General features: G+C 51.3%; 2 protein-coding genes and 1 long non-coding RNA gene across 30 annotated transcripts in view; 1 reads left to right on the forward strand and 2 right to left on the reverse strand.

Moving 5' to 3' along the window:
• Window positions 1-8922, reverse strand: SPAG7 (sperm associated antigen 7). 2 transcript variants are annotated; one of them, XM_008997260.5, is made up of 8 exons: window positions 8142-8293; window positions 6215-6368; window positions 1530-1597; window positions 1202-1290; window positions 977-1061; window positions 766-855; window positions 530-686; window positions 1-415 (listed from the first exon to the last, which is right to left on the reverse strand). In XM_008997260.5, exons 2-8 carry the CDS (start codon window positions 6222-6224, stop codon window positions 306-308), a joined length of 609 nt encoding a protein of 202 aa, XP_008995508.1. In that variant the 5' UTR covers window positions 6225-6368; window positions 8142-8293; the 3' UTR covers window positions 1-305. The 2 variants fall into 2 exon arrangements, with proteins under 2 accessions (XP_008995508.1, XP_002748339.1); XM_002748293.6 differs by lacking the exons at window positions 6215-6368; window positions 8142-8293 and adding an exon at window positions 8825-8922.
• LOC118153816 (uncharacterized) lies at window positions 8514-15663 on the forward strand. Of its 2 annotated transcripts, none has more exons than XR_004743417.3 (3): window positions 8514-8641; window positions 13861-14044; window positions 15349-15663. It is a non-coding gene; the product is annotated as an uncharacterized LOC118153816 (long non-coding RNA). The 2 variants fall into 2 exon arrangements; XR_013535835.1 differs by having other exon boundaries at window positions 15368-15663.
• CAMTA2 (calmodulin binding transcription activator 2) overlaps window positions 9108-26190 on the reverse strand; it is a 20214-nt gene continuing 3131 nt past the window's right edge. For 3 of the 26 annotated variants that reach the window (XM_078374068.1, XM_035301058.3, XM_035301056.3), the window contains 20 exons: window positions 24346-24413; window positions 24127-24262; window positions 23449-23520; window positions 23040-23193; window positions 22587-22721; window positions 21055-21989; window positions 19621-19747; window positions 18166-18300; window positions 15374-15489; window positions 14588-14772; window positions 14183-14261; window positions 13791-14013; window positions 13260-13564; window positions 11394-11590; window positions 10979-11162; window positions 10705-10776; window positions 10571-10591; window positions 10220-10407; window positions 10022-10096; window positions 9108-9934 (listed from right to left, as the gene is read on the reverse strand). In XM_078374068.1, the coding sequence (XP_078230194.1) occupies window positions 9871-9934; window positions 10022-10096; window positions 10220-10407; window positions 10571-10591; window positions 10705-10776; window positions 10979-11162; window positions 11394-11590; window positions 13260-13564; window positions 13791-14013; window positions 14183-14261; window positions 14588-14772; window positions 15374-15489; window positions 18166-18300; window positions 19621-19747; window positions 21055-21989; window positions 22587-22721; window positions 23040-23193; window positions 23449-23520; window positions 24127-24153 (3294 nt within the window). In that variant the 5' untranslated portion in view covers window positions 24154-24262; window positions 24346-24413 and the 3' untranslated portion in view covers window positions 9108-9870. Of the gene's footprint in view, window positions 9935-10021; window positions 10097-10219; window positions 10408-10570; window positions 10592-10704; window positions 10777-10978; window positions 11163-11393; window positions 11591-13259; window positions 13565-13790; window positions 14014-14182; window positions 14262-14587; window positions 14773-15373; window positions 15490-18165; window positions 18301-19620; window positions 19748-21054; window positions 21990-22586; window positions 22722-23039; window positions 23194-23448; window positions 23536-24126; window positions 24263-24345; window positions 24518-26190 lie in introns of all 26 variants that reach the window. The other 23 variants (XM_078374066.1, XM_078374060.1, XM_078374058.1 and 20 more) reach the window with 12 other exon arrangements.

Here is a 26190-nt window from a genome sequence, read left to right on the forward strand (position 1 = left end):
TTGAGTTAAAGAGTATTTATTGAATGTAAAGTAACCCCAGCCCCATGGGGAAGAAAATTCCAAGAATGGGGAATAATACAGATTAAATACCCACTTGTGCATTCACACTCACACACGCACACACACCCCACACACATCCAAGCTCCAACAGTGACAAATAAAACACCTGTTTTCTCTCAGCCTGAGGGACAGCTGGTAGGAGGCGGTTCAGAGGTGGGGCTACAGGATGGGTTCTAATAGCAGCAGCCTTGTCCCTCCCTGTCCCCTGCCCTGCCCCAGGGGTCAAAGGGAGCTGGGCGGGGTGCTTAGGACGTTGGTGGCAACTCTTCCCCACTCTGCCGCAGACGCTTCTTTGCTCTGATCTCATTCATGGCCTCTTCAATGGAGCGGGTGTCCCTCTTGTTGGCCACAGGCACTAGGGGCAGAGAGGAGGGTAATGAGGGCCTAGAAACCCGTGCCTCAGCCTCCACTCCCTCCTCTCACATCCTAGGCTCCCCTCCCAGCCACCCCAGCTGCACTCTGGCCTCACCACAGCCGTAGGTCTTATTAGCCTGTAGCATGTGGGCTGCATCTTTGGCTGCTCCCTTGCCAATGAGGTGGCTATACTTGTCCTTGTAGTCACTGGCAGGGCTCACCACCACAGGTCCCTGCTGGGCTGCCTCCTCCTCCTGCCTCTGGGCCAGCTCCTGCGGGTGGGAGGGGAGGGCACTGGTGCTCAGAGGCCCAACCCAAAACCCCACCCCTCTCAGGAATGAAGTAACTCACCTTCAGCTTCCGCTTCTCCTCGGCCTTGTGGGGGTCCCATTCCTCCCCACGACGGTAGGAGTCTAGCTCTTCATCTGAGGGTGCAAACTCCTGGAGAAGAGCAGAATGATGGGGTCAAAGTCCATACAAAGGTTTCATCTCATTCCTTGGTCAGGGAGGGGGATAAGGCTATTAAGGGGAGAGGACAGAGTGAGGAACTCAGGCTTTTTACCTTTTTGAAGATCATGACATAGCGACAGTCATCATCTTCCCCAAAGGAGAAGGATGTCAGGCCAGCCACTTCCACCACATCATGTCTGGGATGGGACAACAGAGGGGAAAGAGTATCTTGAGCCAGGAGCGGGCCTAGTGCCCTCCTCTAGAGGAGCCTGCTGCTGGCCCTTTCAGGCCCCCCAGCCACTCATTTCCATCCCCACCCCAGCCCAGAGATACTCACAGTATGCTCCTCTCTATCTTGTTCATTGGCTGAAACTTTTTCTTGACCTGCCCACTGTCTTGAATGAAATCTGATACCTCCTTCTCCATCTTGGGACAGGGGAAAGGAAGAAGATATGAGACAATGGCTCCACCCAAGTACCCCTATCCCCAGCTGAGCCAACAATGCTTCTATACCTCCCCATCATCCTCCCCAGCCTCCATGCCACTGGCTTCCAGGCGTCACCTCCCTCAAGACATTTTCAGCGAAACTGAGCCCTCAACCTTCCCATTTTAACTTATTGAAAGTCCTTCCTGACTCTGCCATTTATCACTCCAGTTGATCTCACCCTTTTACGAAACTCCACTTTCTGTTGTTTGTCTTGCTCTTGTAGTTTCTTCAGGCGGGCAGCCTGTTCTGGGGGTGAGAAATGGCAGCATGAGGCCAGGGCTGGAAGCACGGGGGGAAGGTTTTTAAGGCTTCAAGTGAAGTGTGGTGTCCATTGGGAGGTATCAGGCTGGGAAGACAGGGTTAGCGTTTATACATCAAGCATTTATTGACGTTTATTCTATATAGTTGTCCCCCTTATCCACAGGGGTTCATTCCAAGACCCTCAGTGGATGCCTGGAATTGTGGACATTACTGACCCCTATATATACTATGTCTTTTCCTATACATATATGCCTATGATAAAGTTTAATTTATAAATTAGGCACAATAATCAATTAAGAATAACAGACCAGGTACAGTGGCTCATGCCTGTAATCCCAGCACTTTGGGAGGCTGAGGTGGGTGGATCACAAGGTCAGGAGTTCAAGACCAGCCTGGCCAATATGGTGAAACCCCATCTCTACTAAAAATACAAAACAATTACCCAGGCATGGTGGTGGGCACCTGTAATCCCAGCTACTCAGGAAGTTGAGGCAGAGAATAGCTTGAACCTGGGAAGCAGAGGTTGCAGTGAGCTGAGATCACGCCACTGCACTCCAGCTTGGGCAACAGAGGGAGACTTCATCAAAAAAAAAAAAAAAAGGAAAGAGAAAGATTAAAAATAACAATAATAAAGTAGAACAATTATAACAATGGACTGAATAAAAGTTTGTAACTATGCTCTCTCTCTCTCTCTCAAAATACCTTATTGTATATAATAGTTCCAGACTGCAGGTAACTGAAATGTTGGAAAGCAAAACCTTGGATAAGGGAGAAGTGGGGCTATTTTATCTGACACTGAGCAAGACCCTGAAGTACAGAGATGATTAAGACATGAGGTGGCCCTTCAAGAGCTCCCAGTTTGGTGGGAGTGACAAAGATCAGAATAATGCTTAACCCTCTTTTCCAACTCCACTGACGAAACTGATTCACAAATATAAATACATACATACATATTTTATTTATTTATTTATAGATAAATCTGGCTCTGTCACCCAGGCTGGAGTGCAGTGGCATGATCTCAGCTTACTGCAACCTCCGTCTCCTGGGTTCAAGAGATTCTCCTGCCTCAGCCTCCCTAGTAGCTGGGATTATAGACAAGCACCACCACACCCGGATAACTTTTGTATTTTAACAGAGATAGGGTTTCACCATGTTGGCCAGGCTGGTCTCAAATGCCTGAGTTCTAGTGATCCATCCGCCTCAGCTTCCCAAAGTGCTGGGATTACAGGTGTGAGTCACTGCACTCAGCCTATTTATTTATTTTGGGGACAGGATCTCACTTTATTGTCTAGGCTGGAGTGCAGTGGCACGATCATGGCTCACTGCAGTTGTGATCCACCTGGCTCAAGGGATCCTCCTACCTCAGCTTCTCAAGCAGCTGGGACCACAGGCATGTGCCACCATGCTCAGCTACTTTAAAAAAAATAATTTAAAAAATATATTTGTGAGATGAGGTCCCACTACGTTGCCCAGGCTGGTCTTGGAACTCAGCCTCAAGTAAACCTCCTACCTTGGCCTCTCAAACTGACAGGCTTGAGGAGCCTCTGCACTCAGCCTTGGATAATTTTTTTTTTTTTTTTTTTTTTTTTGTGAGGCGGAGTTTCGCTCGTTTCCCAGGCTGGAGTGCAATGGCGCAATCTCGGCTCACCGCAACCTCCGCCTCCTGGGTTCAGGCAATTCTCCTGCCTCAGCCTCCTGAGTAGCTGGGATTACAGGCACGCGCCACCATGCCCAGCTAATTTTTTGTATCTTTAGTAGAGACGGGGTTTCACCATGTTGACCTGGATGGTCTCCATCTCTTGACCTCGTGATCCACCTGCCTCGGCCTCCCAAAGTGCTGGGATTACAGGCTTGGGCCACCGCGCCCGGCCAATTTTTTTTTTAAGTTTTCTGTTAAGACGGGGTCTCAAGGCCAGGTGTGGTGGCTCACACCTGTAATCCCAGCACTTTGGGAGGCCAAGTAGGGCAGACATGAGGTCAGGAAATCAAGACCAGCCTAGCCAACATGGTGAAACCCCATCTCTACTAAAAATGCAAAAAAAGTTAGCCGGTCGTAGTGGAGCATGCCTGTAGTCCCAGCTACTCGTGAGGCTGAGGCAGGAGAATAGCTTGAACCCAGGAGGTGGAGGTTGCAGTGAACCAAGATTGTGCACTGCACTCCAGCGGGGCGACAGAGCGAGACTCCGTCTCAAGAAAAAAAAGATGGGGTCTCAGTTTGTTGCCCAGCCTGGTCTCCAACTGGCCTCAAGCAATCCTCCCACCTTGGCCTTCCAAACTGCTGGGGTTATAGGTGTGAGCCACCATGCCCAGCCTAGAGTTAGTTCTTTGTACATTGCTGGCATTAAATAAATGTAAATATTTGGGCTGAGCATGTGCAATCCCAGCACTTTGGAAGGCTGAGGTGGGAGAACTGCTTGAGATCAGGAGTTTGAGACCAGTGTGGGCAATATAGTGAGACGCTGTCTCTACAAAAAATAATGAATTAGGCATAGTGATGCATGCCTGTAGTCCCAGCTACTCAGGAGATTGAGGTAGGAAGATCACTTGAGCCTGAGAGGTTTAGGTGACAGAGCAAGAACCTGTCTTTAAAAAAAGAAAGAAAGAAAAAAGAACTATAATGCATCCAGGAAAGTGAGGAGAACAGACTAAGACCCTGGCCTCAAAGAATCTATTATCTCATTGCCTACATAGGAAAAGGGCAAAAAAAAAAATTTTTTTTTTAAGACAAAGTCTCGCTCTGTCACCAGGCACCAGGCTGGAGTGCAGTGGTACAATCTTGGCCCACTGCAACCTCTGCCTCCTGGGTTTAAGCAATTCTCCTGCCTCAACCTCCCAAGTAGCTGGGACTACAGGCATGCACCACCACGCCTAGCTAATTTTCGTATTTTTTAGTAGAGATGGGGTTTCACCATGTTGGCCAGGATGGTATTGATCTGTTGACCTCGTGATCCATCCGCCTCGGCCTCCCAAAGTGCTGGGATTATAGGCGTGAACCACCATACCTGGCCAAAAAAAAAAATTTTTTTTTTTTTTTTAGATGGAACCACTCTGTCGCTTAGGCTGGAGTGCAGTGGCATGATCACGGCTCACTGCAACCTCTGCCTCCTGGGTTCAAGCGATTTTCCTGCCTCAGCCTCCTGAGTAGCTGGGATTACAGGCGCCTACCACCATGCCCAGCTAATTTTTGTATTTTCAGTAGAGACAGGGTTTCAGTATATTGGCCAGGCTGGTCTCAAACTCCTGACCTTGTGATCCTCCGCCCTTAGCCTCCCAAAGTGCTGGGATTACAGGTGTGAGCCACCATGCCCGGCCAGAAAGGGGAAATTATTTAACTTCCTATATTTTGTGAAATCTCCCACTTCCCACTTCTACAGACAGGATGAAGCAGAAATGGATAATCCGATGCCCTTCTCCTTTGGGAGTGTAGGTGTCCAAGGTTAGCTGTGAAGTGTCTTTTTTTTCCCTGACCTCCTGGGCTCTAGAGATCTGCCTGCCTCTTGCCTGAAGATGCCTGAGACTCCAACTTTAAACTTTTTAAAAAAAATTAGGCCGGGTACAGTGGCTCATGCCTGTAATCCCAGCACTTTGGGAGGCCGAGGCGGGCAGATCACAAAGTCAGGAGTTCAAGACCAGCCTGGGCAATATGGTGAAACTCCATCTCTACTAAAAATGCAAAAATTAGCTGGGTGTGGTGGCATGCGCCTGTAGTCCCAGCTATTCAGGAGGCTGAGGCAGGAGAATCGCTTGAACCCAGGAGGTGGAAGCTGCAGTGTGCTGCAATCACGCCACTGCATTCCACCCTGGCAACAGAGCAAGACTACATCTCAAAAAAAAAAATTAGCCAGGGCTGGGTGCAGAGGCTCAACCCTCTCAAGCAATTTAAGAGGCCGAGGTGGGAGGATAACTTGAGGCCAGGTGTTCAAGACCAGCCTCTCAAAGTACTGGGATTACAGCTATGAGTCCCCTCACCAGGCTAGGGGTCTTATTTAACTTTCTTCCTCTTCCTTAGATCTTGCCTCTGCACCAGATTTCCTCTGCCTCAAGAGGAGGAGGATGAATTTCTAACCCAGGCTCCCTACTCTTGCCTGTCTTCCCCACAATGTGATTTTACTGCCTCTCGAGATTTGGGTGCGTGCTTCTTCCTATTCCTGCTCTTCAGCCTGAGATGTTTGTCTCTTTTGCCATTTCAAATCCTTTACATCCTTAAGGCCTACTTCTTCCACAGATCCGAATCCCCTCCAGCTGCACTGAACCTCTCCCCATCATTTATTGATTGATTGACTGATTGACAGAGTCTCGCTCTGTGCCCAGGCAGGAGTGCAGTGGCACGATCTCGGCTCACTGCAACCTCTGCCTCCCAGTTTCCAGCAATTCTCCTGCCTCAGCCTCCCAAGTACCTGGGATTACAGGTGTGAACCACCGCGCCTAATTTTTTTTTTTTTTTTTGTATTTTTTGTAGAGATGCGGTTTCACCATGTTGGTTAGGCTGGTCTTGAACTCCTGATCTCAAGTGATCTACCCACCTCAGCCCCCCAAAGTGCTGGGATCATAGGCATGAGCCACCACACCCAGCCCTCTCCCCATTTTAAAATAACTCCATGCCTTTACACATGTTGTTCCTCTGCTTGGTATGCTTTTCTTCCTCTTGCAAACGTTGAGATCACCATGAGTCAGAGTTACTTCTTCCAGAGTTACTTCTTCCCCTCGGCTCCAAGCTCCTTTGCTTTGGCTCGGACACCCAGCATAGCATAGAGAACTAACATATCATAACTTTTTGTTTGTCTCCTCTAGCATAGTATGAGTTCCTGGAAGGCAGGAACCCTGTTCATCTACTATTCAGTTATCCTCTGGAGCCCCAGGGCCTGATAGCCTAGGAGCTCTCATCCCTCTGTCCTCACTGACCATCAGCCATCTCGTTTTTTGTTGTCGGAAACAAAGTCTCAACTCCATCGCCCACACTGGAGTACAATGGTGCAATCACCTCTCACTGTAGGCTAAAGCGATTCTCCCCACCTCAGCCTGCCGAGAATTGGGACCACAGGAGCACGCCATCACACCTGGCCAAATTTTTTTTTTTTTTTTTGAGATGGTGTCTCACTCTGTGGCCAGGCTGGAGTGCAGTGGGGTGATCTCAGCTTACGGCAACCTCCACCTCCTGGGTTCAAGCGATTCTCCTGCCTCAGCTTCCCGAGTAGCCGGGATTACAGGCATGCATAACCACGCCCAGCTAATTTTTGTATTTTTAATAGAGACGGGGTTGGCCAGAATGGTCTTGATCTCTTGACCTTGTGATGCGCCTGCCTCGGCCTCCCAAAGTGCTGGAATTACAGGCGTGAGCCACCACGCCTGGCCAATTTTTGTATTTTTTTGTACAGACAGGGTTTCTCCATGTTGCCCAGGCTGGTCTTGAACTCCTGGGTTCAAGCAATCCATCCACCTCGGCCTCTCAAAGTGCTGGGATTACAGATGTGAGCTACCAGTTTATACTCGGGTTTTACTTGGTTTCGATTCTTCTCTACATATAGAGAAGTGGCATAAGATTATGGCTAAGAACACAGGCTTCAGGCCAGGCGCGGTGGCTCACCCCTGTAATCCCAACACTTTAGGAGGCCAAGGTGGGCAGATCACCTGAGGTCAGGAATTCAAGACCAGCCGGGCCAACCTGGCAAAATCCCATCTCTACTAAAAATACAAAACTTAGCAGGGCCTGGTGGCACACGCCTGTAATCCCCAGCTACTTGGGAGGCTGAGGCACAAGAATTGCTTGAACCCAGGAGGTGGAGGTTGCAGTAAGCTGGGCAACAAGGGCTAAACTGTGTTTCAAGAAACAAACAAATAAAAACAGGCTTCAAACCCAGTCACACCTGGGTTTGAAACTCTGCCACCAACCAAACTAACCATGTGACCTCAGGCGAGTAACTACCTTAAAGCTTCCTAGTCTGTCAACGACGCTGGTGATCCCCCACTTAGACAGTCATCGGAGCATTAAAGAATTCCAGTTCCCCATTCCCATCACGCTTCCTCCTTCCTCAGAGATTTCAAATAGACTTCTCTTCTGCCTGAAACGCTTTGCTTCTCTCTCTCATTTACGGAATCATCTGTTCTGATCTCGGCTCACTCCTGACTGGGGGAGAACCTCAGGTGGCCGCTCTCACAACTATTTTTCTATCAGAGCACTATCAAGTTGGTTATTAAACTTCCGTGAGATCACTGTATCAATGAGCGTCCCAGCCCGGGATTTTGGCCTGAAGGGTATTGCTGGCCCCTAACAGTGGTTCAGGAAATAAGGGGACGAAGTGTAGGCATTCAACAGCCTTTAAACATCTGAAGGCGTCCTGCCTGCCCTGGCCCCCCTGGGGCATGGTGAAGAGCCGGGATAGGGCTCGTTCGCGCTCAAGCCTTGCAGGATTGGAAGCTGGAGTCCAGCGTTCCGCCAGGGTCATCTCACGCCACAGCACAAGCAACCCCGGGGAGGTTCCCACCGCCCCACCGGGCCGCGCCCTCCGCCGGCCGCCAAACTCCAACCCACACGCAAGGAAGCTACTCAGAGAACGCAGGCGGAGACAGTGGCCAATCGGACCCGGCGGGCTTTCTCATCCCTCCTCCAATCAACACCATGATCCGCCCGGACAGCTCGGGAATTTAAGGCTGCAGATGAGAAAAAGGTTGTCGGAAGAAGGCAGAAGGGACGGGGTTAAATGAAGCAGGAGGGGCAAGAAGACACGGAAGACCCAGCAACCAATGGGAGTGCTGAGGCTGGGGTGGGTCCGAAGGAAGGTCGAACAGGCCTCAGGAGGCAGAGCTTTAAGTTGAGATAGCCAATAGAGATGAAGGCATAATGGTGGGCGTGCCCCAAATCCAATCGAAATAGAGCTAGAGATGGGCGGGGAAGGAGTGCGGCAAGTTGGCGGCATCTTACCAATCAGAGCAGCCAGCCAGCCGACAGGCGGGCCGACCGGCTAATGGGAAACAAGGACTACGGAAGGCCAGGGTCGGGAGAAGAGGCAGGAGGCTAGCGCTATCTTTCAGGTAGCCAATCACTGTCCGCTAAGAACAGCGGGCGTGTCAGCAGCCCTTTTTAGGGACTCTGAGGGTCTCGGAAGAGGCCTGTGAGGGGGTCTTTCAAGGTTGAGGAGGCGGCATTGTCTAGAGGGAAAAGTGCGGTCGCGAGAACCGGGCGAAGGAAGGCAGTTGTGAATTTGGGATCCTCACCTCGGGCCTTGCGCCGAGTCTCCTGGTCACCGAGGCTGGGTGGCTTTTCCATGGAGCTCAGGATGGAGCCCAGTAGGTCCGCCATCTTGGGAGTGACTGAGAGGGGGGCGGTGCGTCTTAAAGGGAAGGGCGGAATACCTTTAAGGCCGGAAACACGTCGGAGGCGGAAAACTGCGTCCGCCCTGCCTGGGCGCAGATCCGAGACCCGGGGCGCGTGGCTGCTTCCAGCCGACCGAGTCCCCCGCCCCGCCCCGCCCCGCCCCCGCAGACAGAGGCCGGAGGCTTGCTGGTGCAGCGATGTTTAATGGCAATTCGTATAAACCAAGCCCATGCACAAGTAGAAAGTGCCCGTGGAGCCGGCAGGTAGCCCCCGCCGCGCCAGAGAACCACAGCTCGGCCGTGCAGCCCTCCCTGCGGCGCCTTAAATAGATTCTTCACTATACTCTGTATCTTACAGTATGTACAAGCCCCCTCCCCTCGGGGGACGGGGCGGACTCCGCAACGCGTTCCTGCGTACACCCCCTCCCTTTCGGCCCTGAGGTCGGTGGCCAGAGTCGGGTGATGGGGTAAGACAGGGCTAGAGAGGGAGGAAACAGACGCAAACATGCGGAGTCGGGTGGTGGGCACGGTCAGCCCTGAAATACGAGGGGCGTGCGCAGCGAAGGCTGAGGTGGGGACCTAGGCGGATACATTCAGAGACGCGTCGAACAAATAAATAAGGCAAGTCAGTAGGGGGCCGAGTCGGGTGCAGGCAGGAGGAGCTGGGGACCAGGGGCAGGCAGGGCTCCGGAGGTCACAGCGGAAGATGCAGGTATGTGGGGCACGGGTCTTCTGGAGCCAGGACCAAAAGAGACGGGGCACAACCAAGAGGGAAGAGGATATGGGTTTGGGAGCAAGGCGTGGGGAGGAGGGAGGAGGCCTACGAAGGGCTCCAGCAAAGGTGAACGGGAAAGCTGCCGACAGGGGATCCCCCTGCCCCAGAAAGCCCTCTCCCTGCTAAGACTGCACGAGGCACCCCCAGGGTGGTGAGAAAGGCGGTGGCCAGGTCAGGTGGCCAGTCCCGGCTGGGGAAGCCCTTCTAGCTCCTGGTTCTGCTTCAGTTCCCTCATCCTGCAGAGAGAATGATAAGAGTCAGGGGAGACTGGTGGATCCCGACTGGTGGCAGCGCAAAAGCCTAGGGGAAGTAGGGATGAGTACCTGTGTCGGCAGCGCCGCAGGAATCTCATGATCTTCCGAGCTGCCTGGTCCTGCTTCTTGGTGAGAAAGGAGCCTCTGGTGAAAGAAACAAAAGATGGACCTCACAGAACCCCCATGCCTTCAGCCTCCCCAGGAACCCTAGGCAGGGAATGGCTTGGACACAGTGGGTAAGCACAGAGAGCTGGGGGTGGACCCTACTTGTTGCGGGCTGGCAGGGTGGCCGAGGGCCGGTGGGGAGGCCCAGGCCTGCGGCGGTAGGAGCGGTAGTGCTGCTGGATGAGCACAGCCGCTCGGCGGCTCTGCTGAAATCGCTTCTGTTCATAGTAGCTTCGGAACTTGCTCTGGATCAGGATGGCCGCCTGGGTCATCTTCTTATAGAGTGCAAACTGCAGGGGTGGGGAGGAGGGACAGGGGCTGAAATAGAGGGACAAAGACCCAAAGCCCTGAGGGTCACCCAAGTTAGGCTGATGCAAGGCTCTTTCTCTAACCCACACACTCAAGGAAAGACTGAATCATCACAGACAACTCACACGGCCTCATGCCTAATACCTTAAGTGCAATCCAGGTCAGCTTGTGGAGAGAGAAGGGGAGTTAGGGCTCTGGCAACATTGTGGAATGGTTAGGCGTGGGTGTGGATGTGGGTATGGGTTGGTGGATACACTTTTGAGGGAGAAAGTTCTCACCTGCTTGTACTTCCGGTAACAGCGCTGGATTACAGCTGCTGCTACCTCCTGCTGCTCCTTCAGCCGCCGGCCCTGAGGGGAAAGAAGTCTCAGCACCTCATGACCCACATAATGGGATATTTGATTTGTCCCTCCAACTTTTCTGGAGTTCCTCTGGCCCTTTACCCTATCCAAGGCCTGTCTGCATGACTACTCATCCTCCAAAAGCCCGGGGAGCCCACGGTATCCCCTGATTCAAGACTGTAGCTCATCCTGAGACCTGTGCCCCTCTGACCTTGTACTTCCGGAAGGCAGTCTGGATGACTCGGGCTGCCTCATACAGTTCCCGCTGCTCATGATCTGATAGTGTCAGCAAGGCAAAATCACTTTCCATCTTGCCACTGGTAGATGCAGAGAGAAACTCTGCCCAGGAGGGTGCTGGAGGGACAGCCAGGCGACCTCGCTCAAAGGGCAGTTCGCTGGGGGATAGAGAAAGAGGGTGTCATGAAGCATCTAAAGTCCCTCTTCTGCCTCCTATGGATGGCTATGAAGGAATCTGGAGGGCGGCTTAAGAGTTCAGCCAGTTCAGTTCCCTTCTCCAAGGCCCTGGGGCCTCTACCAGAAAGGAGCTTTGGCTGTGGGAAAACCAGCTTTTTCCCTTCCTCCCACTTCCTTTGAAGAATCTGGAGGCTTTGTCCTGAGCTGGTCACCTTGGAGGGGTTGAGCTGGGGAAATGGTCCACATTCTCCAGGTAGCTGGCCAGCCAGGACATGGTCTCACTGAGCCCCACAGCTCCTGTCCGCTCCCGCATTGAGGCTCCAGCCTCAGGTAGACCCACGAAGTCCTCTCGTTTAATCCGCTCTGGTGTGGCTTCGATGATCTGCTTGGCCAGTGAGATCATGTCCACCTGGATGGAGGGACAAGCTGAATGAACCCTTAGGGGCCCCACCTGCCCAATGTTCCTGCCCTGCCAAAGCTATAACCTCAGTCCATTCCTTTCTCATTCCTTCTCTCACTGGCAGGCACTGGTAACCCTGTCTTACTGGGTCACTGTTCCAGACTCATTCATTTATACTGATTGGGCTGCCACTTGGGTCCCTTTGTGCTGAGATGCTGTGGAGAATATAGGATAAAAAGATGATACTCCAAATGGGGATTCAGAAGCTGAACAAATGGAGGACTTGACACCCTTTTAGGCCAACCATCCACTGTCCTACCTGGGCCTGCCTTATGCCAGCTGGCCAGCACATCATCCTCATATGCTTGGCTGTGCCCACCCCCTACTCCCCTTCAGCTTACCAGGAACCAGTCCAACACTTGCCAACTATTACCCTGATGAATGGCTTCCATCTGGCCTTTGCTCCAGCACTTACTGCTGGACACACTCAATACAGCCTACCTGTGGAGTTCTCAAAGTTTTTTGTACCTAAAATGCCACCCACTTACTCCATTAGTCTCTCTAAAGGAGATATGTCCCAAAAGTGTCTAGCAGAGAAGAACAAGCCTGTACTTGAAGATTCACTTTCATTCCACAAGACTTTCTCAGCTTTATCATGTGCAAGCTTCCTTCCTGCATCAGATCACTGCCAGATACCCTTATCTTGCCAACCTTACCTCTCCACACAACTCCCAGCTGCCTGCATCATCCTGGTTCTCCTAGAACCTTGTCCCTACATGGATCAACAGGTAACTCCTACAATCCAGCCTCTAACTGAAGATATTCCCCAGAATTTTTGTTACAGAGACAGGGTCTCTGTTGCCCAGGCTGGGGTGCAGTGGCATAGTCAGCCCACTGCAACCTCATACTCCTTGGGGTCAAGGGGTCCTCCTACCTCAGCCTCTCAAGTAGCTACAATTACATAATTTTTTAAAAATTCCATTTTGTGGAGATGGGGTTCTTGTTATGTTGCCCAGACTTGGTCTCAAACCCCTGGCCTCAAGTGATCCTCTCACCTTGTTCCCTGAAAGTGTTGGGATTACAGGTGTGAGCCATCGTACCCAGACAGAATTTTAAATACTTTTTATATTTTTTGTCTTTTTAAAAATTTTTTGAGACAGAGTCTTGCTCTGTCACCCAAGCTGGAGTTGCAGTGATGCAGTCTTGGCTCATTGCAGCCTATGCCTCCCAGGTTCAAGTGATTCTTGTGTCTCAGCCTCTCAAGTGGCTGGGATTACAGGCATGTGCCATCATGCCCAGTTAATTTTTATATTTCTTGTAGAGATGAGGTTTCGCCATGTTACACAGGCTGGTCTCAAACTCCTGGCCTGAAGTGATCCACCCGCCTCGGCCTCTCAAAAGTGCTGTGATTACAGGCATGAGCTACCAAGCCTGGCAAAAAAAAAAAATTTCCCTGTATCTGAATTATGGGACCAGCCAGAATTTTTAACCTCTGCTGCCTCATGACTTCCAAGTCACATGGTCTGAAAGGAGCTAAGCCTGTCCCAAAGTGAAGTAAATGGCCCCTTCCTAAATTGAAGCCAGACTTTTTGATTCTGCCTCATGGAAGCTGGCCTCACCCCATCTCTACACCCTACTGCACTTCTAGCCCCCATAACTCCATCAATATAAGCAGTACCGGGATCACATCCACAGCCTGTGGGCTGTCAGCATCCTCTGGAGTAGCTCCATCATCTGAGGCTGGTGGGAGGGTAGTAGGGGAGGAGAGAGGCCCCTTGGAATTGGTAGCCTCATAGTCCATGAGAAGTAGGGGGGCCTCTGGGGCACCAGAGGAAAGCTGGCCTGGGGCCACATCCTCCATAGTAATCTCAGAGGCTGGCAGAGATGCAGGGGGGGGACTGCCATCTGGGGCACTAGAATAGGCAGATGTGACGGAGAAAGTGCCATCCGACAGCTCTGAGGGTGAGGAGACGCTGCTCAGACCTGTGTGGTGAGGGAAGAGAGTGAGGGCAGTAGGAGCCACAGCCATCCCTCACTTGAGTCTTTTGCCTCCCCCATCCTGTTCTCAGTCTCCCTGTTTTTGCTTCTGTTATCTCCCATCTCTGTCTCTGGTTTGTCTCCTCTCTTACTTGTTTCCCACCCTTTGTGTTTGCCCTGACCTCTCCTTCTATCCACATCCCTCTCTCCAAAAGATTAGGGCCACTCTCACCAGTGTCTGGGCTGGAGGAGGGTGGTGATAGGGCAAGCGGGGGCTCCATTGAAGCTTCCTGTCTCTGTAGTTCTTCAAGGCAGCGGGCAAGACGCACATGACCCCGGGAATGAGCCACAGACAATGGCAGACGGCCCAGAGAATCAGGAATGCTCAGTGCCTGTCGGTTCCAACGGAAAAGGAGCACAGCAGCTTCCAGGTGTCCCAGGGCACAAGCCCACATCTGAGAAAGGAGGCAGGAGACGGAGGTGGAGGTGAGGCCTGGGGCTCCTCCTCCAGGTAGTCAGGTCTTCAGACCCTAGCCCCCCACTCCCTGCATTCCTCAGGATCTTCCCTTTCAAGGGCTGTTCCCATTGCCCACTGCCCCATGTGCACTCAGGAATCATCCTCACCAGAGGGGTGCAAGAGAAATGATCCACGTTGAGTGGGTCAACCTCTTGCTCTAAGTCCAGGCTTCCAGTCTCCACACTCCTGGATGGTTTGGGAGAGAGATGACAGAGCCCAATCAGGGAAAAAGTGGGCAAAGTAGGAATATCAGAAGTAAAGGGACTAGGAGGCAAGCTGTACAGGGCTGGTGGGAAGAGGCAGTCAAGGACATTAAGGAGGTCAAGAAGTCAAAGTGTCATAAATCAGGATATGAAAGTTCCCCAAGATATCAGTCCTCTCTCAGCCCGCTCCCTTCCCACAATGACCCCAGCTCCCTCTTGACAGGGCCCCAGGTCCTCCAGTTCCTCCTCAGTCCCCTGACACTTCTGTTGCAGAGGCTGCCCAGCCCCCACCCAGCTGCCATTGCTCACCGCCACTGGCTCAGGGTCTCGATGAGGCGGGCATAGCCCTGGGCAGCAGCCAGGTGCAGAAGGCTCATGCCCCGGAAGGGGCTTCCATGGGCCAGATGTTCAGGACCCTTCCAGGTGGTGCGTGGGATCATGCTTTCTACCAAGACCACTACCCGTGCCTCGAACCCAGGCCCCTGGCCTTCATCCTGTGATATACACACTCTTAGGCAGAGACCTGAGCATCTGCTCCCCTGCTTTAGAATGGTCACCTCACACCTGTCCTCCCAGCTTCTAATTTTGCCCCCTCCCCACACGTCCCATTCTAGGATCCCGCCACCAGGACCTTTGATGGCCCATCAAGTTCCTGTGTGGCCTCAGTGTCTCCTACTCCCACAGCCACTTCCTCCAGCCCATCTAGCAGCCAGACCTCATACCATCTTGTGCATTTGCCTTCCCATCAACTCAGAGTACTGCCATATTCACACGTGGCTTCTCCCCCCTCAGAAGCCTCTGAGCCTTTCTTCAGCCCTCTTCTTTCAGAAACTTGGGACCCACAGAGGTCTGAGCCCCAATGCTCCTGACCCCTCCTCCCGCCCTCTTTTTCACCTCCACCCTTCTTCAGACCAGAAATAGTCTGAAGCCTGTCATGCCAAGAGGGTGCCCAGAATAGCCACTCTTGCCACAAGGTAGGGATGGGACAGGGTAACGTCAGGGAGAGGGAGGAGAGTCACACACGCTAGACATTTTCTTTAGCTGCGTCCTCCCCCCGCTCCCCACCACAGACCACTTTGCTCCTCACAGAAGTACCTGAATTGGAGGAGCATCAGGACCCTGGCAAGGTGCCTGCCCAGCTGCTGCAATCTCTGCCATCCGCTTCTCCATCTGCTCTAGTCGCTCTAGTATGGACATCCGGAACTGGTTGTCTGAGGGGGAATGGGTTTGGGAGGCTAAGTGGGCAGAGTCTAGGTGATGCCCTGAACACCAAGGCTGGACCTGTCCCAAGATCTGGGGATGAGGACACAGAATCATATTCTTTCATCTTTCCCAAAACAACAGCTCCTTTATCCACTCACCTAAATAAAGCGCACCAGAACTCAGTCCTTAAACTAGGGCTCTTAATATTACCTACTGACCTAGAATCCAGATCGGAACCAAAACTGTTTCCTTCAAGGTACAGAGATAGTAGGAATTCCCAAATAGCCATCCAGCCCCCAGCTGCCCCAAATCCCTCATGTACACACTCTTCCCCTAAGCCTTTTCCTGGGTGCAATGTTCCATCAGTTTTTGCAGCAGACACTACCTTTGTCCCCCATGCTGGAGCTGAAGGATTCCAGAGTCCTCCTCTCTAATAATGGCTGCCCCAAAGAGCTCAGGGACTGTGATTTGAAAAGCACCTCCCCCTCCTCCCAGCCCCCCGCAGCTGTCCACAAAGACTGTGGTGGGGGAGGGAAGGTGACAGAGATGGATAGCCATGTCCATTTTTCCTCCTCCTCCTCCTCCTCCCTCAATCCACAAATACACACACACACACACACACACACACACACACACACAAGCTATATCTGTCCCCTCCTGAGATCAAACAAGGACAAGAAGGGGAGGCAGGAGGGGATCAGAGCCATAGGAAAACTGACACAGAGAAACAAGGTGAAGGTTGGAGATGTTCTGAGATGCCAGGATAGAAGGGGATGAAGGCCCAGAGGCGACAGTAAGGGAGGACAGGACAGAGAATGATTAACAGAAACCCAAGTAAGAGAACAAAAAAGACGAAGGAGACAGAGGACAAAGGAGAGATAGGGGAAAGTGCCAAACAAGCAGTCATAAAGGACGATAAAAGAGAGGCAAGTTAAGACACTGGTTCAAGAAGAAATGAAGAGGAAGAGACTCACAGGAGAGATGGTAAAATGCACATTAGACTGGCACAGAAAAATAAGGTAATGAACAGTCACAGAGCAGGACAGAGACAGAACAGGACTGAGAGACCTAGCCAGATCTCTAGGTAGGCTCACTCAAGTCAGAGACAAGTAACCCAACACACACACACACAGGCTTTGTGATGGGGGCCAGCTCCAAGAGTGAGGCAAAACTAGGGACCAGAGCTTCGGAAAGAAAGAAATAAGGAGAGAGGGAGACTAAGGTAAACAACACGGACAGCAGTAGAACTGAGAGAAACCAAGAGGCAACAACAAAGACACAAGAGGAAGAGACAGAGAAAAGCAAACCTTGAGAAAGCAGCAGGTGCAGACAAACAATTCTCAAGGCTACAAGAGAGATAATAACAGGAACAAAAACAATCCCAGATTTAAAAAAACACACACACACATATACATGTATGTTTATGCATCTGTGTTTGTATTAGTACACCATGATCTTAGCAATGGATATCACTGAAAAGTAGCAGTATAGGAAATTTTTATTTTCTATTTTGTGCTTTTGTGTACTTTCCATATTTCCTTTAATGAACATGTCTTTATAATCAGAAGAGGAAAAACAATAGAAATTTAAATAGATAAGTATAGCCAGGTGTGATGGCTCATGCCTGTAATTCCAGCACTTTGGGAGGCTGATGGGGGCAGATCGCTTGAGGTCAGGAGTTCGAGACCAGCCTGGCCAACATGGTGAAACCTCATCTCTACCAAATCACAAAAATTAGCCAGACATGGTGGTGGGCACCTGTAATTCTAGCTACTTGGGAGGCTGATGCAGGAGGATTGCTTACATCTGGAAGGCGGAAGTTGCAGTGAGCCAAGATTGAGCCACTGCATGCCAGCCTGGGGACAGAGCGAGACTCCATCTCCAAAAGATATAATAAAATAAAATAAATATATAAGCATATATATACTTGTGCATAGTACCTATATATTGCTCTAGACCCTGTTCCTGTCCTGCCTCTTGGCCTTCCTTGTCTAGATTACACACTTTGAGATTGAGAGGGCAGGTCAAGAACTGGTATAGCCGGGTGTGGTGGCTCATGCCTATAATCCCAGCACTTTGGGAGGCTGAGGCAGGCGGATCACCTGAGGTCAGGAGTTTGAGACCAGCCTGGTCAACATGGTGAAACTCCGTCTCTTAAAAAAAAAAATTTAAAAAGAAAACTGGTGTAAAGGCCGGGCACCGTGGCTCATGCCTATAATCCCAGCACTTTGGGAGGCCGAGGTGGGCAGATCACAAGGTCAGGAGTTCAAGACCAGTCTGACCAACGTGGTGAAACTTTGTCTCTACTAAAAATATATAAATTAGCTGGACATGATGGCGTAAGCCTGTAATCCCAGCTACTCAGGAGCCTAAGGCAGGAGAATTGCTTGAACCGGGAGGTGGAGCTGAGATCGCACCATTGCACCCCACCCTGTGTGACAGAGCAAGACTTTGTCTCAAGAAAAAAAGAACTGGTATAAAAATGACCCCAAGATTTATGGGGAAGATGAAATTAGGGAAGTTTGCTGCTGCAGTTAAAAATCAGTAATGAAATGATTGAAAAAAAAAAAAGAATGATAAAGTGGGAGCTCAGTGGTGGCCACCTGAAACCTGAGGGGTCTTGGAGCATGTCATGCTCAAAGGCTGTGGGCCCGATACTTGGGGTCAGAGGGCTAGGTACTTACCGTCCAGTGACAGCCAGTCAAGTTGAGTACTAGGCAGAGACAGGAATCGGCGGGCTCGATACTCAAAAAGCACAGAAGCAGAAAGAGGCCCCTCCTGCCCTGCCACCTGCAAAGACACCAGCCCTACCTCATGGGCTGGAGAGGGCAGCATCAGCAAGAAGGGCTCTCTTTCCCTGGCTCCTTCTCTGGCTATCTGTGTCAGAGCCATAGACAATCATTCCATATCTATTTCCCCTACTGCCCTGCTGTGGGCCAAGAGGCCCCTGGCTTCAGTGGCCTTGGCACTAACTGGGAAGGGAGTCTATTCATTTGAGAACTTACTACATATTATAGGCCAGAGATCCCTTGGATTCTAGACCCTGTTGAAGATATTTGTTATTCAGCAAGAAAGTTTGGAAACTGAGGGTCAAGAGACTCCTATAGATATGAACAATCTGATGGTGGATAAACCTCGTGATCCCCAGATTAGAGTCCAGAAGTTATGACCCTGTTACTAAGATGGAGGAAAGGATAGCTAGCTGCTCATAAACAGTGTCCAGTGGCCATAAGGATGGAACCAGCAGGCCCTGATCCTAAGACCAGGTGCTGAGACGTTTTCTCCCAATCCCCAGCTTATCTGGTCTCATCCCCTTTCCTTACACACATGTTGAATGGGGCTGTAGAGACTGGGAAGAACACACTAATAGACAGCAAAGCTGCCAATCTGTCACTCTGGTGGTCCTTGAGGTCCCATAGTAAAGCTGATTTTTGAGTGCAGGGTTAAGGGCAAGGCTGGTGGCAAAAGAGCAGAGATGAACCTTGGCAATGACCTATTAGACCTATTAGACCAGTGCTGTCCAATAGGACATTTCTGCAATGACAGAAATGTTCTATATCGGCACTATCCAATAGGGTAACACCAGCCACCTGTTGATACTGAGGACTTGAAATGTGGTCAGTGAGACTGGGGAAGTGAATTTTAAGTATTTTTTAACTTTAATTAAATAGGCACATGTGGCTAATAGCTACCATACTGGACAATACAGGTCTAAAAGCCAATGTCCTCCTGTCCCAGGACTGGTTAGAGGAAAGCCACAGTTCATTTTTCTCATTCTCCCTGGATTGGAGTTGGAGACTAGCTCTAACTAAGCCAGAAAGCCTGGACGGACATTAGAAATCCCTTTGGTCAGTGCCTAACCCTACAGGAGGGGAGGCCAAGGACCTCAGGAAGGATCAGACTCATCTGAGGTCACTGGTCAGCTAAGGAGTAGATTTCTTGAACCAGAACCTAGATCTTCTGACACCTAAGTCCAGGCTCTTCTGCCTGCTGGGGCTTGGCGCTCAAACTCAGGACTGGATGAAGTCCTTGTGCTCTCAAAACAACCCATTTGTTCCCTTTTTGGAAGCCTGGAGGTCCTGATCTGTCCTAACTGCCCACATGTTAATCCCTCCCTCTATTGTTCCCAATCCCCATACCTGGACAGTAGCAGCGTAAGACACCAGGCTGGACAAGTGAGGCTGGCACTGCGATGTGATCAAAGACACAGGAGTAATGCTCGGAGGCCTCGGTCCAGGGACCTGTGATGAGCACCTTGACCCCACCCTGCAGACAGAAGTCAGAGAGCATGTGACTGGAGTTGGGTGTTCATCCACCCACTCATTCATTCATTTATTCAGACCCTTAGAGGGTATCTACCATATGGCAGGTCCTGTGCTAGAGTCTGGGGGTACAGGGATAGACAGGACCCAATGGGGTGAGGTCAGTTAGTCTGTCCCTCCCCAGCATTCCTGCCAAGTGGTTACCTAGTCTCTACCTGAATCTGCCAGCAACTGGGGATTCAGGGCCTCCCCCAAAGCTATCACAGAGCTGTCACCAGAAGGAAGTTCTGTTCTTGGGCTAATTCACCCCCACTGTAGTTCCTCCTTTTCATCTCAGAGGAAGCATAAAACAGAACTTCTCTACTGCTGAAAACAGTCTTTCAGCTACTCAAAGTCTGCAGTCACATCCCCAGAGTTTTTCTTCTTCTCTAGGCTGCACAGTCCCCAGTTCCCTACCCCTGAAAACAGTTAGCAAAGGAATGAGGTCCTAGGAAACTCCAGAAACCATGCTAACACGTGGAAGGGAGAGGAAAAGAAAAAGGGTTAAGTTGCTGAGGACTCTGGAAACAGGAAAGTAGCTTCACTCCACGTAAAAAAAGAGATTGGCAGCCAGGTGCAATGGCTCATGCCTGTAATGCTAGCACCATGTGAAAAGCCGAGGTGGGCAGATCACGAGGTCAGGAGTTTGAGACATGGTGAAACCCTGTCTCTACTAAAAATACAAAAATTAGCTGGACATGATGGTGGGTGCCTGTAATCCCAGCTACTGGGGAGGTTAAAGCAGGAGAATCATTTGAACCCAGGAGGTGGAGGCTGCAATGAGATGAGATTGCACCAGTGCAATGGGTGACGGGGAGACTCCGTCTCAAAAAAAAAAGAGATTGGGTAGAGAACTAAGAAGCCATGAAAACAGGGAAACTAGGTCATGGACCACAGAAAACAAATGGGAAGGGCTGGGTGCGGTGGCTTATGCCTATAATCCCAGCACTTTGGGAGGCCGAGGCAAGCGGATCACGAGGTCAAGAGATCGAGACCATCCTGGCCAACATGCTGAAACCCCATCTTTACTAAAAAATACAAAAATTAGCTGGGCATGGTGGTGCGCACCTGTAGTCCCAGCTACTCAGGAGGCTGAGGCAGGAGAATTGCTTGAACCCAGGTGGTGGAGATTGCAGTGAGCTGAGACTGCACCACTGCACTCCAGCCGGGCACCTGGCGACAAAGCAAGATTCTGTCTCAAAAAAAAAGAAAGAAAAGAAAAGAAAAAGAAAACAAATGGGAAGGAGAAAGGAGGATAAGCATTAGGCTCACCTCTGGGTAGGACCACTCTGGGGAGAAGTCTGTGATGGCGCTAAGAGTAGGAGAGAACTGGGGGGTTGGGGCAGGGATGCTCGGAACTTCGTCACTGATGAGTTCTCCCATAAGGTCTGGGAATGAAGAAAGACTGAAGGGTTCCAGTTCGCTGGCCCCAACAGGTCCTCCAAACAAGGCGTCTCCTCTTCCTACCCGGCTCGATGGCTCCAAGGGGGCAGGTGAGGGTGGGGGTGAGGGAGGAGGTGAAGGTATGGGTGGGGCAGCCCCCTGACCCTTGAGCTCCTCCCCACTGTCATCATCTTGGATGAAGAAGCAGTTTCTTTTCCCACCTGCTCCCAACTGTGGAGGGGGACCCCGAGCAGCTGCCTGGGGCTCCAGGGCAGCAGCAGGCTCTAGGGCAGAACAGGGGGTATGAGCAGCCTCTGCCTCAGGGAAGTCTGGGCTTACTCCTTGCCCCCCTCCATATGTCTGGCCCCTCTGGGGGCTGTTGAGAAAACGATCAGGGTCAAAGGCAGGACTGGGAGGAGCCGGTGGGGCAGAAGGCTCAGCGCCTAGAACCACTGCCAAACTCATGGAAGGCCTAGGATCAGCCCGGGGAGCCAAGTGCCTGGTGGGTGTCAAGCCCCCAGCCCGCTGCTCCAGTCCTGTCAGGAGGAGGATAGCAGTGCCTCCTCTTGAAGAACCCCCTCGAGAAGTGGGAGGGCTAGGTCTGATTTCTAGGGGCTCCGAGAAACCTGATGAGGAGGAAGAAGAGGAAGAAGATGGGGAGGTGTGTGCCTTGGGGAGCTCTGCGGGAAGTGGGGCTATTAGTGGAGGAGGCTCTGAGGGGTGAGTGCGGGGCACAGAGGTAAGGGTTAAAGCTCGGGGCTCCACTTTGGGAGAAATGATGCGGTGTTTCGTGCTGCTGCATTTGTGGGTAAGGCTCCCAGAACCTGGAGTGGAGAGGAGTAGCAAGGAGAGGAGATAAGACACATTCTTCTGTAGCCTTCCACATCCTATCTGGAAGCCCTCAAAAATATTTCCTGGGACTGCCCTATAGACCAAAGGTGTAATACTGATTGTAGCCACAGGGAGGCATCAGAAATGTCTGGTCTCTCCCTCAATCCTTTATTACCCCTCCCCCTCCCCATTTCCACTCAAAACTAGCAGGACCAGAGGAACACTGTAGAGAGCAGAGGGCTTGGGAGAGTAGCTAAAAGCAAAAGGTAAAGGAATAGGAAAAGGACAAAAGAACAGAACCAAGGGGGTGCCAACTAGGAGTAAGGCTGGGTGTAATTGGTGCTGAAGGGACAGGAATTGCTAAAGGTAGAAAACAGGAAGGACAGAGGCTGCCCGGACAGCTAAGTAGAAGGCTGGAGCCAGTGTGCACCCAGATGAGAAGGTCTCTGTTCATCTGGCCCCTCTTTCTGGGACATGCAAAAGACTTGCAAATCAGCATGCAAATCCCATCAAGACAGATATCCCCCTGGCTTGAGTAAGAGCAGAGTGGCTAGGTGGGAAGACAGCCACAGGGACAGGGAGTAACTTACCAAGCCCCCCACTGCAGAGACAGGCATGGGTTCGGGGTGCAGGCTTGGTTGGGTGGGTGTCCAAAATCTGCTGCACCAGCTGTTCTACAGAGAACTCTTCTGCTCCATTCCCACAGCTCCACTTGATGCCATGAACTAGAGAAGTTAGGGGGAAGTGCTGTGGGACATCCACGAAATAGGCTCCAGAGTACCTTGATGGCTCCTCCAAGCACCTGACATGCTTCAAGACTTCTGGCCAGGTGAACAGAAACCAGCAGCCTCAAAACTGCCCAGACATGTAGCTTTCGTCCTTTCTCCATATTCTAATACCTAAGAACACAGCGGGAATCCTAGCACCCTCCCAGCTTGAAGGGAAATGATCACCCCACAGGCTTTGGGTAAAGAACCATGGCCCCTCTGGGAGCCCCTGTTTCCCCTCTCCTCTTGGAGCTCTCTCCCACCCTGCTGCCTTACACATGGGCTTCAGCTGTCCCAACAACTCCTCCCGGGACCACTTCAGCCACTCTCGACGGTCGCTGCTGATGGAACAAAAGATGGGGCTGCAGCCCTTTCCACAGTCCTCCAGGGCTGGGACGTTCAGGTAGTGCACAAGGACGATGTCAGGGTTCTGAGAGCATAATGGGACACAGAGCCATGGGGTCCTGAGGTCCAGGGGCTCAGCTTCCTAATCCTCACTTTCTCCCTGGGCACCCTCCTCACCTCACCCCCAATTTCTGGCCGTCTCCATCCCCAAGCCCTTTTCTCTTCTTCCCAGGCCCCTTTCCTCATTCAGAACCTAGTCATCCTTTCACTTCATTCTTTCAGACCCATGTCCCTCAAAGAGCCAGGAAGAGTCTGGCTCCCTGGGCTCTTCCATCCTTACCTGGAGCAGCCAGTAGCAGCGCCGATGGAATGTGGGGACGATGGAAGAGTGAACGTAGCAGCCATAGAGACACTGCCAGGAGACAGGCTGGGGTGGGGGGAGGGCTAGTCTGCTCCCCAACTCTTCCTCTGTTCAGTCCCTTTGCAGGAATCCCAGTCTTTCCACCAGTTCCTCTTCAACCCTTCCCCCACCCTCACCCCCACCTATTTCCCTACCCCTTTTGAATCTCAGCAGCCCTGTCATAGATGAGGGATGGAGAGAAAGGAACGGTGACGCTGGGACCTTACAATAAGGACCAGATTTGCGATATGGGACCATCTAGAAACCAGAGGGCAGAGCAAGAATGCATCTGAGATGAGGGGCAATGATTTGAGGAAGAGAAACCTGTGCTGAGATCATCACTGCTTGGATCCCTGAGGGAAACACAAGAGCAGTGAGGGGCCTGGGCATCAGTTCTGGAAGGGAGGCATGGCCTAAGAGAGTTGAGTCATGGAGGGAACTGGGAAGTGAAGAGTGGCCAATGCAATCAGTCAGCCGATCCAGAGTGAGAGAGAAGGGAAGACTGACTGGGAGGGATCTGAGGTGGACAATGTCACCAAGCCCTGGTAGGGCTGGCGCCCAGCTAAGGGTGGAGGAGGGTAGGCTTGGGCAGATGAGCTGAATGTCTGAGTCTCTTACCTCCATGCCCTGGACCTTCAGCTTCATGTGGTCCTCTCGCGTGGTCTTCCCATCCTTCCGCTTCTTCCAGAGGTAACCATCCTTCCGATATTTCACCTTCTTCCGATTGTAGAGGATGATGGAGCCATTCTGAGGCCTGGGAAGGGAAGAGTTGTTCTGGAATTCTGTGAACAGAACCCAAGGCCCCTGCCACTCCCCAAAGTTCTCAAACTTTCTCACCTTGTTTTTGGGGCACAAGATAGCCACTCATCATGCTTCTCAAAGGTGATCAAGTAGGATGCAATCTCCTGTAGGAGAGGAGGCACTCAGGTGGGTGTCTCCTTCATAGAGAGTCTCAGCCTGGCCTCTTGGTCATCCCATCAGTGTCTCACTCTCTGCTGAGTTGTGGCAGCTAGTGGAGGATGTGGCAGCTAGCAGTGGACCCAGCAAGACCCACTGCCCTCCTAAGAACCCCTCTTCTGTCCTAAGACAAAAGTCTAACATTTTCTCCTTCTGTTGTTTTCTCCTTCTGTTGTTTCTGCTTCTGTTGCTCGGGACTTTATCTTGGGGGCAGGTCCACATTCTTCATCATCCATTCATCATACTGTAAATTATTTTATTCTCCAACAATTTCATTTTTGTGCCCTTTCTTTTTTTTTTTTGAGGCAGAGTCTCACTCTGTTGCCCGGGGTAGAGTACAATGGCTTGGTCTTGGCTTACTGCAACCCTTATCCCCTAAGTTCAAGCTGGGATTACAGGCACCTGCCACCAATTTTTGTATTTTTAGTAGAAATGGGTTTCAGCATGTTAGCCCAGCCAGGCTGGTCTCAAACTCCTGACCTCAGGTGATCCACCCACCTCAGCCTCCCAAAGTGCTGAAATTACAAGAGTGAGCCACCGTGCCTGGCCTCTGTACCCTTTCCTGACTCAAAAAACTTCAGTGGTTTGACACTGCCAGGAATTTCTGATTCTTTTTTGAGATGGAGTTTCGCTCTTGTTACCCAGGCTGGAGTGCAATGGCGCAATCTCAGCTCACCGAAATGTCTGCTTCCTGGGTTCAGGCAATTCTCCTGCCTCAGCCTCCTGAGTAGCTGGGATTACAGGCACGCGCCATCATGCCCAGCTAATTTTTTGTATTTTTAGTAGAGACGGGGTATCACCATATTGACCAGGATGGTCTTGATCTCTTGACCTCGTGATCCACCCGCCTCGGCCTCCCAAAGTACTGGGATTACAGGCTTGAGCCACCGCGCCTGGCCGAATTTCCGATTCTTTAGCTTGACTCCAAGGTTCTCCCCAACAAGGAATCAAACCACTGTTCTCACTATTTACCCATATTGCTCCTACAATTCCTGCCAGATGGGACCACTGATTCCTTCCTGAACATGCAATGAACAGTCACCTCCTGCATGTTAGTGCCCTACAAGGCAAGTACCATGTGCATACCTCTCCGTGTCCAGAAATTCTAGCCATTTCTATAAACCAAACCCCTTTTCAGATGCTCCATGAAACCCTGCTGACCACACTGGCCCTTCTTATTTTATTTTGTTTGTGGCAGAGTCTCACTTTGTCACCCAGGCTGGAGTGCAATGGTTCGATCTTGGCTCATTGCAACCTCCACCTCCTGAGTTCAAATGATTCTCCTGCCTCAGCCTCCCGAGTAGCTGGGACTACAGGCGCATGCCACCAAACCCGGCTAATCTTTTTTTTTTCAGTAGAGATAGGGTTTCACTGTGTTAGCCAGGATGGTCTTGATCTCCTGACCTTGTGATTCGCCCACCACGGCCTCCCAAAGGGCTGGGATTACAGGCGTGAGTCAATGTCCCTGGCCACACTGGCCCTTCTAAAGGCTCTATAGCACTTACAACAATCACACATACACACACACACCCTTTTACTGACAGTCCTCTTCTGACATCAGATTGATAATTATTGACAAACAACTGCATATGAGGCACTAAGTATGCAGAATACAGAAGGTGTGTAATAGAAGGACTGTGTCCTCCAGAAGGAGCTGGTATCAGTAGTGGTTAAAAACAAAGGTTCCGGCAGGGTGTGGTGGCTCACGCCTGCAATCCCAGCACT

This window comes from Callithrix jacchus, chromosome 5 (assembly GCF_049354715.1).
Source record: "Callithrix jacchus isolate 240 chromosome 5, calJac240_pri, whole genome shotgun sequence".
Lineage (NCBI taxonomy): Eukaryota > Metazoa > Chordata > Mammalia > Primates > Cebidae > Callithrix > Callithrix jacchus.